This window comes from Galeopterus variegatus, unplaced genomic scaffold (genome assembly GCF_000696425.1).
Source record: "Galeopterus variegatus unplaced genomic scaffold, G_variegatus-3.0.2 Scaffold185, whole genome shotgun sequence".
In the NCBI taxonomy this organism is placed as follows: Eukaryota; Metazoa; Chordata; class Mammalia; order Dermoptera; family Cynocephalidae; genus Galeopterus; species Galeopterus variegatus.
This window is the reverse complement of record NW_007726296.1, coordinates 726,192-740,464: the sequence shown is the minus strand read 5'-3', so window position 1 is coordinate 740,464 and position 14,273 is coordinate 726,192. Positions and strand designations below refer to the sequence as shown.

The following is a 14,273-nucleotide window of genomic DNA, read 5'->3' as shown; positions in this document are numbered from 1 at the left end:
ACACAGGGCGGGGGGGGGAGGGGATTGGGGAAGGTGTTGTCACGGCAGCACATAGGCGCCACGATCGGGCAGGGTGGAGGGTCAGCACTGGCTTCAGAGAAGCGGTCGTTCTCCAGCTGATCTTAGATGATTAGGGAAAGGCATTCTGGGGACAGGAACAGCCTAAGAAAAATGCACAGGTGCAGACCACCACGGCTTGCCACACGGTACAAGGTCTGGCTCCAAGGAGCGGAAGGTGGCCTTGCTGGGCAGAGCCCCAAAACAAGCCAGAAAAAAGAAAGGTAATTGTACTAGGAGGAAAATGGAAGCCTAGTATCAGGCCCAGGTATGCTTTCTCCTGCACCCCTCCCCACGTTCTCTCCAGGAAAGGGTCACATTTAATGATCACCCCCAAACCTAATCTCAAGGCTTCACTTCACTCCTCTTGCTTACCAGAAGTAAAAATGTCTTTCTGGAGGTGTCTGTGAGAAAACTTTCCTGAGAGTCAGATCACAGGTCCTCACACTGAGCTGCTAGGTATCACTGGAGGCTCCTGTGTCGGCCACACTAGCTTCAAAGCACCTCTTTGGAAGCAGCCCTCAGCAGACCTGTCATTTTGCTAAGACGTGTTGTTTTGCTTTCATTTTTCTGTCTGTGTATGTTTTTAATTAAATTTGTCAAACATGAAGTTGAGCATCTTTTTATACATTTATCTGGTCATCATAGGCTTTGATAATTTTTCTCTTGGGTGTTTTATTTCTAATTGATATGCCAGAGCTCTTTGTATATGAAGGGGATTAGGGACCAAATAACAAATCAACCTTCTCTGTGGCTTTTTCCTTCACAGGGTGGCATGTATGTGTTTCAGCTCTTTGACTACTATGCAGCTAGCGGTGTATGCCTTTTGTGGGTTGCATTCTTTGAATGTTTTGTTATTGCCTGGATATATGGTGAGTATAGTCTTTTGCATATCCTTTTTCAAATTTCTCCTTTGGGCCTCTATACTTAAAAGCTTCAAAAGCAGAGAATTCTAATGGGAATTCATTCTGAGTTGAACAGAAAGGCCCTCTCTACCCAGACTACACAAAAAATATCATGGCAGCCACTGTCTAGATTCTCCCTGTGCTGACAGTGCAAGGTGTGGCTGTATGTTCTGACAAACACAGAGTTGGTTTTGCAGGGTCACCTATGATTACCTACTCTGGGTTCTAGGAGTGGTCCGTTTTCCCCTCCTTCAGACCTTGGATTGGCCACACTAGGATCTGGGGTCTGCCTAAGGTTGCCAGAAAAATTCAAGATGTGCAATTACATTTGAATTTCAGATAATTTCAGATGAATGTCTGCCACAGTTGGATCTATATGATGTGGAGATACAAAGGCCTGGATCAGGTCCCAGAGACCCCCTCATGGCCTTTGAGCCCCTGCTGTGTCATTCCCAGGGCTGATGCTGGCCTTGGACACTGTGTCACCACATGTCCAACTCTGTCCCTTGCAGGCGGTGATAGCTTTTATGATGGTATCGAGGACATGATCGGCTATAGGCCCGGGCCCTGGATGAAGTGCAGCTGGGCTGTGGTCACTCCAATTCTCTGTGTTGTAAGTTCTCTCCTGCCCTGGCGCTGGGTAGTAGCCTTTTCTCCCTGGGGCTCGACTTTTTCACCTGCCAAACCATCTTTCATTCGGCATCTGCTAAGGGCAGGCTGCAGTAAACCCAGGTTCATCTCTGCTTGGGGTGAGGAGGGAGAGCAGGCTGCTCCAGAAGGTTACCTTGCATTGGGTTTTGAAGGATGAGTAGGAGCTTGTCAGGAAAAGAAAACAGGAAGGGCACTCCTGGCAGAGGAACCAGCCTACGCAAAGGCGGGGGGGACGGTGTCTGAGGCATGTCAAAAAGTCCAACCATGGAGAGCACAACCTTTTCCCATCCCTTCTAGGGCTTGTCGGCTCAGTGGGGTTCACTGGTTAAGTTAGGGAGCCTCTGGGATGTCGAGTGGAGAGGTCATAGACATTGGAAATGTGGCGCTTCCATGGCAGGGTGGGGTAGTGGCTTAGAGGACAGGTTCCAGCAGAGAGATGCTCTGGGCTCCCAAGGACAAGGCCCCCAGGGCAGTGGAGTGGCTCACTGCTCCGCCCACGAGGCTTCTCTCCCGCTGCCTCAGACCTGGCCTTGGCACATGCCCACGTGCTCCGCCTCCAGGTTCCACTCCGAAGCGTGGCAGATGGGAATTCCTGGGCAGCAAAAGCTGCTTACCCGTCGGAGTTTGAAACCAGTCATGCGCTTTTGAGCTTATTGCTGGGGAGACAGCACCTGCCGAGCCATTGTCAGCCAGACTAAGTCAACGTCGCTGTTAACTCACTGTGTGACCTCACGCAAGTTACTTTCCTCTCTGGGCCTCAGTTTCTCCACTTGTAAAATGAGGAGACTCTGAAGTGCGACTCGTGGCAGCTGACAACTTTAGACTGTTACCATTATTATTTAATGATTATGGCCTTTTCTTCCAAGGTGAATATTTTCCCCCACAGAAAAAAAGTAACCAGAGCAGCTAGGAACCACAATTGGCAAGTTTATCGCTGGAGGTGAATTTGGTTGGCTCAAGCCTGCGTTCTCATCCTCACTTAACATTTGCCTGGTTTTTGAGCCCATGCTAATGGCCCGTGGCCATCAACGTCCATGAGTGGTGGGGTGGGGTCAGCCCTGAGTCTCGAAGCCTGGGCAGAGTCCTCCTTTTCCCCTGAGAAGAGCAGCTGAGGCTGGCTGGGGTCACTGCGGTTTGACAGGAAGACGAATCTATTTAAAACAGAACCAGTGACAGGGACGGGAGGCACCTACTTATGCCTGGCCCTGCCTTTGCTGCTGGGCCCTTATGTGTGGGGCGGTGGCAGACGGGGTGAGTCCCAGGTGAGGGCTGCTCTGGGCTCTCCCAAGCCTGAGGAAGCTCCAACCAGGACCCGCCCACACCACTGTCCTGCTCCAGGAGGGTGACGTCATCCTACCTCCCTGGAATGTAGCCTGTCTCTGATCTGTCCAGTGCCTCAGGGAGGGAGAGAGAAGGAAACTGAGGGTCAGAGTGGAGACGGTCACTTTGTGGGTAAATTCAAGACAACCCGGGCTCTAATTTTCTCCAGAAGCAGATACCCTGGGCCCCCAGCCAGCCCTCAGTGCTCTTCTCAGAGGGGAAGGTGGATTTTGCACGGGCTTCAAGGCTCAGGACTGACCTCCCTGCCATGCATGGACGCTGATGGCCACAGGCAGGTAGCATGGGCTCAGGGCCGGGCAGTGCTCGCTGCTCAGGACAAGCCCCAGGTCCACACCCTGTCCTGGGGGCTGGGCCTGGGGCTCGCACCACTGCCCATGGCTCAGGGATGGAGAGGGGTGGGTGGCAGTGAGGGAGGGGAAGGAAAGCTTTCATCCATGCCACTAGGATTTACCTGCACCAGGTATGAAAGACACGTGTGTTAAAGACAGCCTGGGGCTCGCACCACTGCCCATGGCTCAGGGATGGAGAGGGGTGGGTGGCAGTGAGGGAGGGGAAGGAAGGCTTTCATCCATGCCACTAGGATTTACCTGCACCAGGTATGAAAGACACGTGTGTTAAAGACAGACATGGGGGCCTGCCATCAGACTCAGGCTCTAGCGGGGAGATGACTGCTGCAGAGATGCTTATAGCCATGTGCTCTGGGAGGAAAAGTCCGGGTGGGGCCTGGGCAAGTAAGCCAGGGCCATCAGAGCTGGAGTAGGATGAGGAGAAGGCAGGGGAAAAGAGGGCCAGGCCGAGGGGACAGCCTGTATGAAGGCCCTGAGGTAAGTGGCTGACCAGCGGGCAAGACTTCAGGGTGGCTGGAGTGCAGACATGGAGGAGGAGGCGGGGGGATGGAGGCACTGGGGAGCCACAGAAGGATTTTGAACAGGGAATCAACTCAGCCAGATTTGCCCTGGGGGGAGATCCTTTGGCCGCAGAGGAGGGTAGGAGGCATAAGCCAGCCCCTCCAAGGAGAGACACTCTCCCTTCCGGTTGGGGCCTGCCCTGGTCCCAGAAGCCCCCCACCCTTTGGTGTCCAGGACCAGCCCCCTGACTGCTTCTGTCTCTCTGCAGGGATGTTTTATCTTCTCTCTTGTCAAGTATGTCCCCCTGACCTACAACAAAGTCTATGTGTATCCCACCTGGGCCATCGGGCTGGGCTGGAGTCTGGCCCTGTCCTCCATGATCTGCATCCCCTTGGTCATCGTCATCCGCCTCTGCCAGACGGAGGGACCACTCCTGGTGGTGAGCTTGCAGCCCTGAGGTTGGGGTAGGCCAAGGCCGGCCATTGGTTTGCTGTGTGACCTTGGGCAAGTTACTTGCCCTCTCTGAGTCCTAGACCCTTTACAGGCCTGATGGAGGGTTGAGATTGTGGAAAAACAGGAACAAAGTACATTTCACGTGGGAGAAGGCTTTGTGGTGACAGTCAAAACAGGCCTGTGGGCCGAGAAGGAATTAGCCAAGTAGGGAGTGTGAGAGGAAAGGTGGTCCCGGTATGGGGCAGAGGAAAGAGCGATGAGGCTAGAGAGGTGACAGTGGCTTTGGATGACAAGCTAAGAGCTGGGGCTTTATCCCAGGAGCAGTGGTCTGGTTTCTGCAGCGGTGACACAGGAGGTGGGAGCCTGGGAGGCAGGCTGAGCTCCACCTGCACGCCTTCCCTCAGTCTGTGCCAAGTCCGGGACGAGCCCAGCATGCAGAGCCGGTCCCCAGCCCCAGTGACTGTGGGCTGCTGCCCCACGGGCCCTCCACACCCCGCCTCCTCTCAGAGATTCTTCTAACGATATGAGCGATTCCAAGCCCTGGCAAGGGCCAGGGCTCTTTCCAAGAAATTTTTTTCTTAGAATCTCTCTTAACCTTTAGGCTTGGGCCACCTCCAAGACTGCACTGTTTTGTTCTGGGCTATTTTATTGTTATTCTCCTTTTAAAATCTGGAGCCAGGATGTCCTGGGGCCCTGGCTCCCCCTTGGGCTGGGTTGCGTTTCCTCCTGGGCAGGGGACTGGCCTGGAGGTGGTGTTGGTAGGGGGAGCGGGGAAGGGGAGACAGGAAATAGGCAGGGAGGAAAACTGGAAGCTGGGGTCTGTCTGAGCAAGGCCCCTGGGGTATTCCTGGAGTATTATATTTTTTCACAGGACACAGGGCAGGACCTCAGTATTCAGCCAGAATACTGAATGGCCCTATCAGTCGTTAAAATACTAAAATATCGAGCCTGAGGACGGATGGGTAATAGCTACTGCCCTGAGCCTTCTAGGTGACCCCCTAAATATCCCATGCCAACCCATTGTCCCCGAATTTCCAGAATGTCTTTGCCACCCAGAAACTAAAAGGTTAAATTGAGGCACAGCAGGGGGGTGTCTAGAGGTCTGTTCTGATTGGTCAGTGTCTCGGCAATTACATATCACTGGTTGCGGGGACACCTAATGGGTCACTAACTTAGTGTCCCTTCGAAACCTAATTTTGACACATTGGTCCAGCCCAAGTTTAGAGGTTTGGTGAGAGTGGGGTTAGCATGGGGAGAGGGGTGGGGGGAGGGGGACTGGCGGAGGGTGGGTTCACCCTACACTCTCACCCTCTCCGTATCTGTCAGCCTGGCTTAACCAAAGCTGCCTCCTCTGAAGGAAGTTGACCCACCACCTGTTTTTGTTGCCCCGTGTGCCCCTCAGGGGCTTCCACATGCCTGGGTTGCCAAGGTGTCCTCCCAGCCATAACCCTGTCTCTGAGCGAGGTTCTGGCCACCCTAGATCTCTATGCCTGGAGTATTCCAGTTGAGGCCAAGACCCTGGAGAGACAGAGCCCCGGGTGTCTGCCTCTTGGCCTTGGCCTCTGCCTCTGTCCCGCTTCCATTTTGCATGGCCTATTGCCCAGATGCCCAGAGAAGCAGAGTGGTGAAAGGGGACCAGGCAGGCCGTGTGGGCCAGGCCAGGAGCAAGCCACAGAAGGCATGCTGCGTCCACAGCAGGCTGCCCACGCCCTGAACCCTGGCCACTTATCACCAGGAGTGGACATGGGCCTGGAGTTGCCAGATCTTGCCACTTTTCAAGGGAAAATGGAAAACTGGGTTTTTTAATGAAACATTATAGCTTTTAATAGGCAGCTTTTAAAAAATCTGTAATGTACCCAAATCGAATGTAAATGCCTAGAAAGAAGGCTATTTTTTCTTTTCAACTGCTGGCCCTCTTAAGTCTCCGAGTGGACACTTGGCAGGAGGCAGGCTGCAAGGCAGGAGCCCTGAGTCCAAGTCCCGGTTCCGCCATTGATTTTCTGGGTGTCCTTGGAGAGGGTTCTTTCCCTCAGTGATTCCAAGATCAGGCAACCAGCTGGGAAGACAAACTCACCAGACCCAGAAGTGATCTGAGAATTCTCATGCAGCCTGGCCTCTGGCTCCTCTCTTGGAAGGTGCTGCTCCAATGCAAGCAGTTGTCTCCAAGCCCTTAAGACACAAGCCCTGTGGGAAGAACTAGATGCCTACGGGGAACTAGGGGAGATCTGTCTGCGAAAAGGCAGGAAATGCAGCTTGTGGGAGGCTCAGGAGTTTGGAGTTTCTCCTTGAGGAAGGTGGGAGCCATGGGAGATTTAATACAGTTATCCAACCTAGGGCATATAAATTGCAGAAACTTGGCTGCTTTGCAAGTCAGAAATCAGAGGGAGGGAATCACAGGATTGCATATTTCAGCTCCTTAGGGGAAAGAAGTCAGTGCGTGGAGATTGTGAGTCCTGCCCAGAGTCAGGGTCTAGCAGGACTGTAAAAGCACCTTAGTTCAACTCCTTTATTTCCAAAAAGGACAAAAAACGGGAGGTTCGGAGAGGGTGGTAGTTTGCCAAAGAAGAAACAGCACATTAGCAGGTTCAGGAGGAAGACAGATGGCCTGGTGAACCAGGTCGCCTGATTTCCCTCGCCACTCCTGTCCTCTTCCTTCTCCAGAGAGTCAAGTATCTGCTCACCCCAAGGGAACCCAACCGCTGGGCTGTGGAGCGGGAGGGGGCCACACCCTACCAGTCTCGCACAGTCATGAACGGCGCTCTCATGAAACCCACCCACATCGTCGTGGAGACCATGATGTGAGCTCTCTCGGGTCCACGGGCCGACTGCTTTCCTGCTGTTTACTAACATTAGATTCTCATAGGACCAGGTTTACAGAGCTTTATATTTGCACTAGGTTTTTTTTTTTTAATTGTCACAGAAAATGTTCCCTTGTATGTGTGTGTATTGTGCGTGTGTGTATTTTGTTTTGATTTGGGGGTATTTTATATAAAAAGAAAACCCACGGGCAGTTGTCCAGGGAGAGGCAGAGCTTTCATACTGAATTACATGTATTTTATGGGAACTTGGTAAATTTTTCTTTGTATTTTTTTGTTTTTTACACATAACTATATATACACTTAGAGATTGTCATACATTTTACCACTTGAATTGATCTTCTTGCCAGCAATAGATCTCATTTTCAAAAGCNCTGTTTACTAACATTAGATTCTCATAGGACCAGGTTTACAGAGCTTTATATTTGCACTAGGATTTTTTTTTTTAATTGTCACAGAAAATGTTCCCTTGTATGTGTGTGTGTATTGTGCGTGTGTGTATTTTGTTTTGATTTGGGGGTATTTTATATAAAAAGAAAACCCACGGGCAGTTGTCCAGGGAGAGGCAGAGCTTTCATACTGAATTACATGTATTTTATGGGAACTTGGTAAATTTTTCTTTGTATTTTTTTGTTTTTTACACATAACTATATATACACTTAGAGATTGTCATACATTTTACCACTTGAATTGATCTTCTTGCCAGCAATAGATCTCATTTTCAAAAGCAATTCTTTGGTGCTTGTGTAGCTGGTAAAAGTTCTGCCCAAGAAACACAGGGTGGAATTTTCTCGGGACAGCAGATCCATCTTAAAGCGTAGTACCTTCCAAAGCCTGGTTCAGGAGGAAGAAAACCACAGGGAGAGGCCCACCCTCCCGAGCCAGTGGGGCAGGAGAAACAAGGGCCATGAGGAGACACCTCATTCTGCGTGTCTTAGCCAAGAAGAGAGATGCCAAAACAATGAACCACCCCGCAAATAAAAGGGACTGAGTAACACCAAAAGATGAAGCCTACAGCACACACTTGATTCTAAGGGTAGTAGAAACTGGTGCAGCAGGAGCAAAATCCCACCCTTTTATTTTGAGATCGAAGGTGGATCGTCAGTAGGACTGTCAGAACCATTGGTCTGAGAGGGCTGGCAGGAGGGGGCTCGGGTTTGGGTGCCCCCAGGAGGCTCACTACTCGGCCTTGCAAGGGGGGGTTGAGACAGGGGAGGCCACAGTCTTTCCTGGGACATTCCAGGCAGAGACCTGCATCCAGCCCCGCAGGAGCTGGGGTCTCGGGGCTCAGAACTTCACACGGGATGGGTCTTTTGCGTTGGAGTGGGGTCATGGAGGGTTGTGGTCCTGCCCCACACAGCATCTCCAACACCTCTGGAAACTGCCTGCAGGAGGGACAAGAGGTGAGGCAGGGAAGGGAGTAGACTGAAGGATGCGGGTCCTGGGGAGGGGCGCTTTTCTCTCCTTACCTCCCTACCTCCAGCTCTGTCCTCTTCTCCCAGAGGTGGGGAGACTCCTGCCGAGCTCTCGTCAGAGAGGCCAGCCCAGGGCCACCCGGGCTCTAGCAAGGAGTGCCAAGAGCAGCTTTTGAGGTTGGATCTTTGAGTCACGTGAAATGCTCCCCAAATTCTCCCAGTGCAGGCATAAGGGCAGCCCTTGTCAGTGACTTGGGATCTAACAAAGTTCCTCATTTCAAACCCCCTGCAGTAACTGGTGTCAGACATTTCACCATGTGGGGACCGAGCAGAGAAGGCAAAGGAGAATTTTCAAGGAGGTTGGGATTGTCCAGGGGTCTGGGACCTCAGCACTGGCGTGTCCTTACACAGAGCAGAGTTCCTCTCTGAACCAGGAGAGAAGGGGCTGCACCTTTAAGATCCACCCACTTGGACCTAAACTGTGCCATTTGAACAGTCACTTCCAAGTTCAGAGTCTAAAGTAAACCGAAACATTGTCACACACACAGGCAGTGGCTGCCTCGGTGCGGAGTGGAGGCCGGCGTGGGCTTCCAGAGCAGGGGCTCTCGGGATCCTGGAAACCCCCTCCCCACATTTGGGAGCGGGAGGAGCCTCTGGTGTCCCCCCTCCCTAAAGACAATTCTGAACCTTTTGTCTTTGGCAAGTGTACACCTTTCACTGTGTCCAAAGCTATATACTCTGCCAAACAACACCCAGTCCTATTCCAAACCATCAACAATGTGTTCCTATTTTTCTATGTGTTTATGGTCCCTGTTGTGTCTGATTTGATTTTACTGTTTTTTCCCTATTTTTAATGGGTAGCAATGTGACCTGTTTTCCTTGTCTTATGTAACTGTAGTAAACTAACCACAGTCAATGACTGGGGACAGGTGACATGCGGGGAAGAGGGGGCTTGGCAAGCAGTGGCTACCTGGGCATTTGTGGTCATTTCTGTCTCCATCTCCTCTCCAGGGCTCATACCCCGTTACAGTATTTCGGGTTGGTAGACAAATAGCAGCATTTTGGAAATGGCCTGAGGAAGCCTCTTCTTATAAGATTCCCAGACCAAATTCTAGACCAAAGACACATGCAGACCAAGTCCCTAAACCCCACCTGGAAGGAAGGTCGGCCACCTTCCCCAAGCCCATTCCTCGACAATCTCCTGAGTCACCTGTCTCCAGTTCTGATCCCTCTTGCCCAGCCCCTGGGGCTCTTGTGTCTCTGCAGAACTTGGCTCTGTGCATACAATGTGTAACGATGCTTGACTTTCATGTCTCCATATAAATGAAACTTTTCATTAGAGCCCGTGACTCTGGTCCACCTGTGTCTGGAGAATGGGCAAAGTCCTCTGCCTGTTCTCTGCTTGGGATGGGTCAGAAATTCTGATGCCTGAACATAGCCCAGCCAGCCAAATCTGGAAAGGAAGCGAGGGAGGTGTTTAAAGCATTTTTAGTAAGATGGAATGGGTGAATCTCAGCCAGGGAGATGCTTCATTGAGATCGGCGTGTTAGTCACCACAGTACAGAGTCCCCAGCTGTCAGTGAGGGAAAGACCTAAACAGCCCCTCATCCAAAGCCCTCATCTTAAAGGGAAAACTGAGGCCCACAGCAGGGAAGGGACTTTGGCACCACGAGTCAGGAATGAAAACGGACTTTCTTGAGTTGGCTGAGCTGCAGGTTCTCCAAGGTATGTGCAGTGAGGGGCGAGTGTGGGACCAGGGCTGAATCCAAGTAGGTCTCAAGGTTCTTCCTGACAACCAAAGATAAGCCTCTATGAAAAAGGAAACGCCCAGCCCCACTGCTCAGGGATGAGGTGAGCTGCACCATCGCCCTCTGACTGACCTCATGGGCCAGTTGGACCCTGAGCTGTGGCCTCAGGTAGGAGAGGCAGGCACCTGTTTACCCTGGCCCTGCATGGGGACTTCTTCCTCCCAGCAGCCCTCCGTGAGCTAGAAATTGAGATTCCTCTTTGCACAAGAGGAGACTGAGGCCCAGAGAAGCCAGTTGATGTGCCAGACCTTTAGGCAGGATTTAAATGAAGGCCCCCAGGGCTCCAAACTTAGCCTGAGGCCAGGTAGGAAATTCCCAGGCAGCAGAAGGAGCCATGGGTGGTTCCCCCCAGGACACCCCTGGGCAGTGTGCAGCTCCCTGTCTGTGCCGCCAGTCCCTTGTCCTCACCCAGGTGCCACCACACAATGGCCTACGACCCAGCCAGCAGCTCCTAGCACTGCCTCTCCTAATGGGGAAATGCTCTGGGCAGCTGGTCTAAGACAGAGGCATCTTATTCCCCCCACCCAAGACTCAGACACAAGCCAGGAAAGACCCAAGAGAAACCCTCTCCAGGTGGCCAGAGGTTCCATCTATCCCTCAGACTCAGGGGCAGGCGATCCCAGGCCGGGCTGTGCGCGTGGATGCTGCAAATACCACTGTGTGCAAAGACCCAAGTACAAAACCACAAGACAAAACGAAACACCCAGATAGCAAATCCTGTAGAGAGGTGGGCAACCTGGAAGCCAGGGACAGCATCTGCCCCTCCCCTGTGCCTGACCTTCATAGTACATCCTGTTTTATAGGAAGCTGTTTTTCATTGTTCTCTTGTGGGTGTCACTGCAGACGTGTTCTGGCGTGTTCCTGAGGGAGGGAGCATCTTGTTATTTCTTTGGCTGCAAATTGAGATGTTGGCTCCATGTTGTTATTTTGTTTTTTGGATTTTTTTACCCATTTAATCTTCCGGTCCCTAGCAACTGTGACTCTGTATTTAGCACAAGAGAAACCTGAGAACGTGGGTCTTGCCTCCTTGCAGAAATATGTCTGGCTCATCAGGACGTTTTTTTAAAGCTTCAGAATATTTTTAAGATATTTTAAACTTTTGTAAAAAAATAAAAAACAAGTCAACCAACAAGAGACTTTTCTGAGGAGGATATTTGTATTTGAACAAGATGCTTGGTGTATGATTCAGTCTTGCAGTATACACGCTTTTGTGTGTAGATGTTTTATGATATGAATCCCTGCATTTTGCAGGGCTGTTTTCCCTCATTTGCTTTTTAGATAAATATGTATATCAATATTTTAAACTCATCTTTGCTTTTTTTTAGAGGAGTTTGTAATCACCTTATAACATGAAAATAAACATTTCCTTTTTAAAATCCAACACGTGTGAGTTCTGTTTTGGTGAGGCTGTTTTTCCCCATGTTTGGCAAGTGCTTTTCAGTTTATGAAGGGCTTTCAGTCCAGCACCAGGATGCTCCTCAAAGGTACGTATGATCATCCAGAGTTCGAGATCCTGAGGCCAAGGCTCACAAAGAGGAAAGGGTTACAGCAAGTCCGTGAAAGAGTCTATTCGCACCCAGCTCATGGGCTTCTGGCTCTGCTCTGGCTGGTTCCACTGATTCTGCCTGCCCTGAGCAGCTGGGAGGCCTGGCACCAGTCACCTGAGCCTCAGTTTCCCCATCTGGAGTAAACCATAGTCTCCATGAAGGCTACATGCGTGATTAGAGGTGCTGTGGCTTCTTTACCATCTTTTCCAGCCTCAGCTTACTTATCCTGCTGAAAGTGTAGGAAGGGGATGTGGGGAGGGGAAAGGGCAGGGAGAGGCTAACCTAGTTGCCCTTCTCCCTTCCCTCCCCGACTAGGTGCAGTCCCTTATTAATGCCCAGCTAGGGCTCTGTGGGGTCACAGAGCAGGTTGCTGTTTGGAGCAGCCTTCTAGCCAAGTGGCCCCACCACCCTTGTGAGTGGACAAGAATTGGGAACCTGTTGGGTCCTCTTCCCCAACTTCCCAAAGTTTTTCTCAGTAAGTCATTACTGATAGATGAAGTGAGAATAAACCACCACCCACCACCTATTTTCTGGCTGTCTCTTGCCTTTCTAATGGCCTCGTCGACCTCCTTCCTCCCTCCCTCCTCCATGTGTTTTGGCCGTGGGGCTTGTGTTCAAATCCTGCTCCATCCTTTACTAGCTGTGTGACCTTAAGCAAGTTATATGACCTCTCTGTGCGTTTCCTCACCTGTGATGTCGGGATGATAATAGAGCCCACCTCCGAAGTCTGTTAGGAGCATGTCCACGAGTTCTTGCAGAGAGCTCAGCACAGAGCCTGGTGCACGGCTGTGCTGTATGAATGGTGCTGCCTGCCTCAGTCTTGCCCCTGCTTACACACCTCCTGAGACGGTGCTCACTCCCATCCTGCACAGCTGATGGGAAGAATCTCTTCCTCTGCTCACACAGAGCTGTGGTCCCCCAGTATGGCCCAGCCCTGCCCTCTGGGCCCTAGAACCTCCCAGCTAACCCTGCCCTGGATGCCCTCTGGAGACTTGGCAGCAGCCAGACCCCTAAGCTGTCCTCCTGACCCCTTTCTTCTCCACCCAGGCTAAAGGGGTGCCACACAGCAGACCCACTACTCACCTGCCTCAGTGGCTTCCCCTTGCACATAGAATAAAACCTATACCCCCTGCCCAAGCCCTCACAATCAGGCCTGCGGCCTCCACCCCAGTCTCCAAGCCCCTTCCAGGCCTCCCTTCTCTTTGATGAACCTGCCGAATCCAGTCCTACCTCAGGGCCTTTGCACTTGCCATGCCCTCTGCCCGGGATGCTCCTCCGTGTCTCCACAGGGATGGCTCCCATCCTCAGGTCTCATCACAAATGTCACCTTTTCAGAGAAGCCCTTCCTGACCCCCTGAGCTAAAGCCCCTCACCCCAGTCACGCTGTCCCATTACTCATTTTTTGTTTGTGTTCATTGCATTTTATACCTCCTGAAATAGTTTTATGATTTGCTTGCTTGTTCATTGTTTGTCTTCCACTAGAAAATGCAGATGGACCTCAGTCTGTCTTGTTCATATTGTATGCCCAGGGGCTACATGATGGGTAGCAAATGGCAGACTTTTTGAGTGAATGAATGAATGAATGAATCAATCAATCAATCAATCAAAGTTAGGTAAGATGTCCTGAGATGCACACACAAACTGGCTCTTGCCAAACCATGATAAAAAATAAAAATAAAAAAAGCAAACACCCTACTCTAGGTGCATTTAAATAATTTTATTTTAAAAAATCATCCCAGTAGCATCCCCCGCAAGTCACTGCAACTCCTGGTGGGACAAAGATTTACACGTGGGCCCCAAACAGACCACAAAACGGCCTTTGCAAGGCAGCCCCTTGGCACGTTGTGCTTCCCGAGAGCCCTAAGAAAACCCCACGTAGAAAAATACTTTACAAGGAATATGCTCTAATCTCAGCCAGAGAAAAATACAGCTTTGGGGGGGTTGGAGGTGAGGGGAACATGTCACAGAGGCTGTACCCAAAATGCATAGGCAGGCAGGACACTCACTGGGGAGGGGTATCAGGAACCGTTAAGTCTGGGATCAACCATCCCCAGGAGAAGCTAGAAGAAATATTGCATAAAGATGGGCCGGCCACGGCTGGGAGGCCCAAGCAGGGCCCGATTGCATACATCTGGGAGAACGGCAGAGGCCTCAGCCGAGGAGGGGAGGGGCGCTGCTCAGAGTCAGGGTGCATTTTCCCTTGCCCGGAGTCCTGGAGTCCGGTGCAGCTTTCCTAAACAGAGAGGCCCTGAGCGTGCCCAGCCCTGTTACTTAACAGAGTCCCAGAGAGGTTGAGCCACCTGCCCATGTCACACAGCTGCGACTGCTGACAGCTGGAAGCCACATGGATGCTGTGTGCCCCACCCCTGTCGAAGCCGAGGGCTCCTGGCTTTTGTTTGGTGCCCCTGTGATGGGTGGGCAGTGCCCTTTCA

At 51.5% G+C, this 14,273-nt stretch overlaps 1 protein-coding gene across 1 annotated transcript in view; it reads left to right on the top strand.

The window, feature by feature from the left end:
• The window catches only part of SLC6A6 (solute carrier family 6 (neurotransmitter transporter), member 6), a 47,160-nt gene extending 35,485 nt beyond the window's left edge, over positions 1-11,675 (top strand). The window contains exons 10-14 of the mRNA XM_008564395.1: positions 827-929; positions 1,475-1,575; positions 4,071-4,241; positions 6,917-7,103; positions 7,458-11,675. Of these exons, the coding sequence (XP_008562617.1) occupies positions 827-929; positions 1,475-1,575; positions 4,071-4,241; positions 6,917-7,057 (516 nt within the window). The 3' untranslated portion in view covers positions 7,058-7,103; positions 7,458-11,675. The remainder of the gene's footprint in view (positions 1-826; positions 930-1,474; positions 1,576-4,070; positions 4,242-6,916; positions 7,104-7,457) is intronic.
• The last annotated feature ends 2,598 nt before the right edge of the window (positions 11,676-14,273 follow it).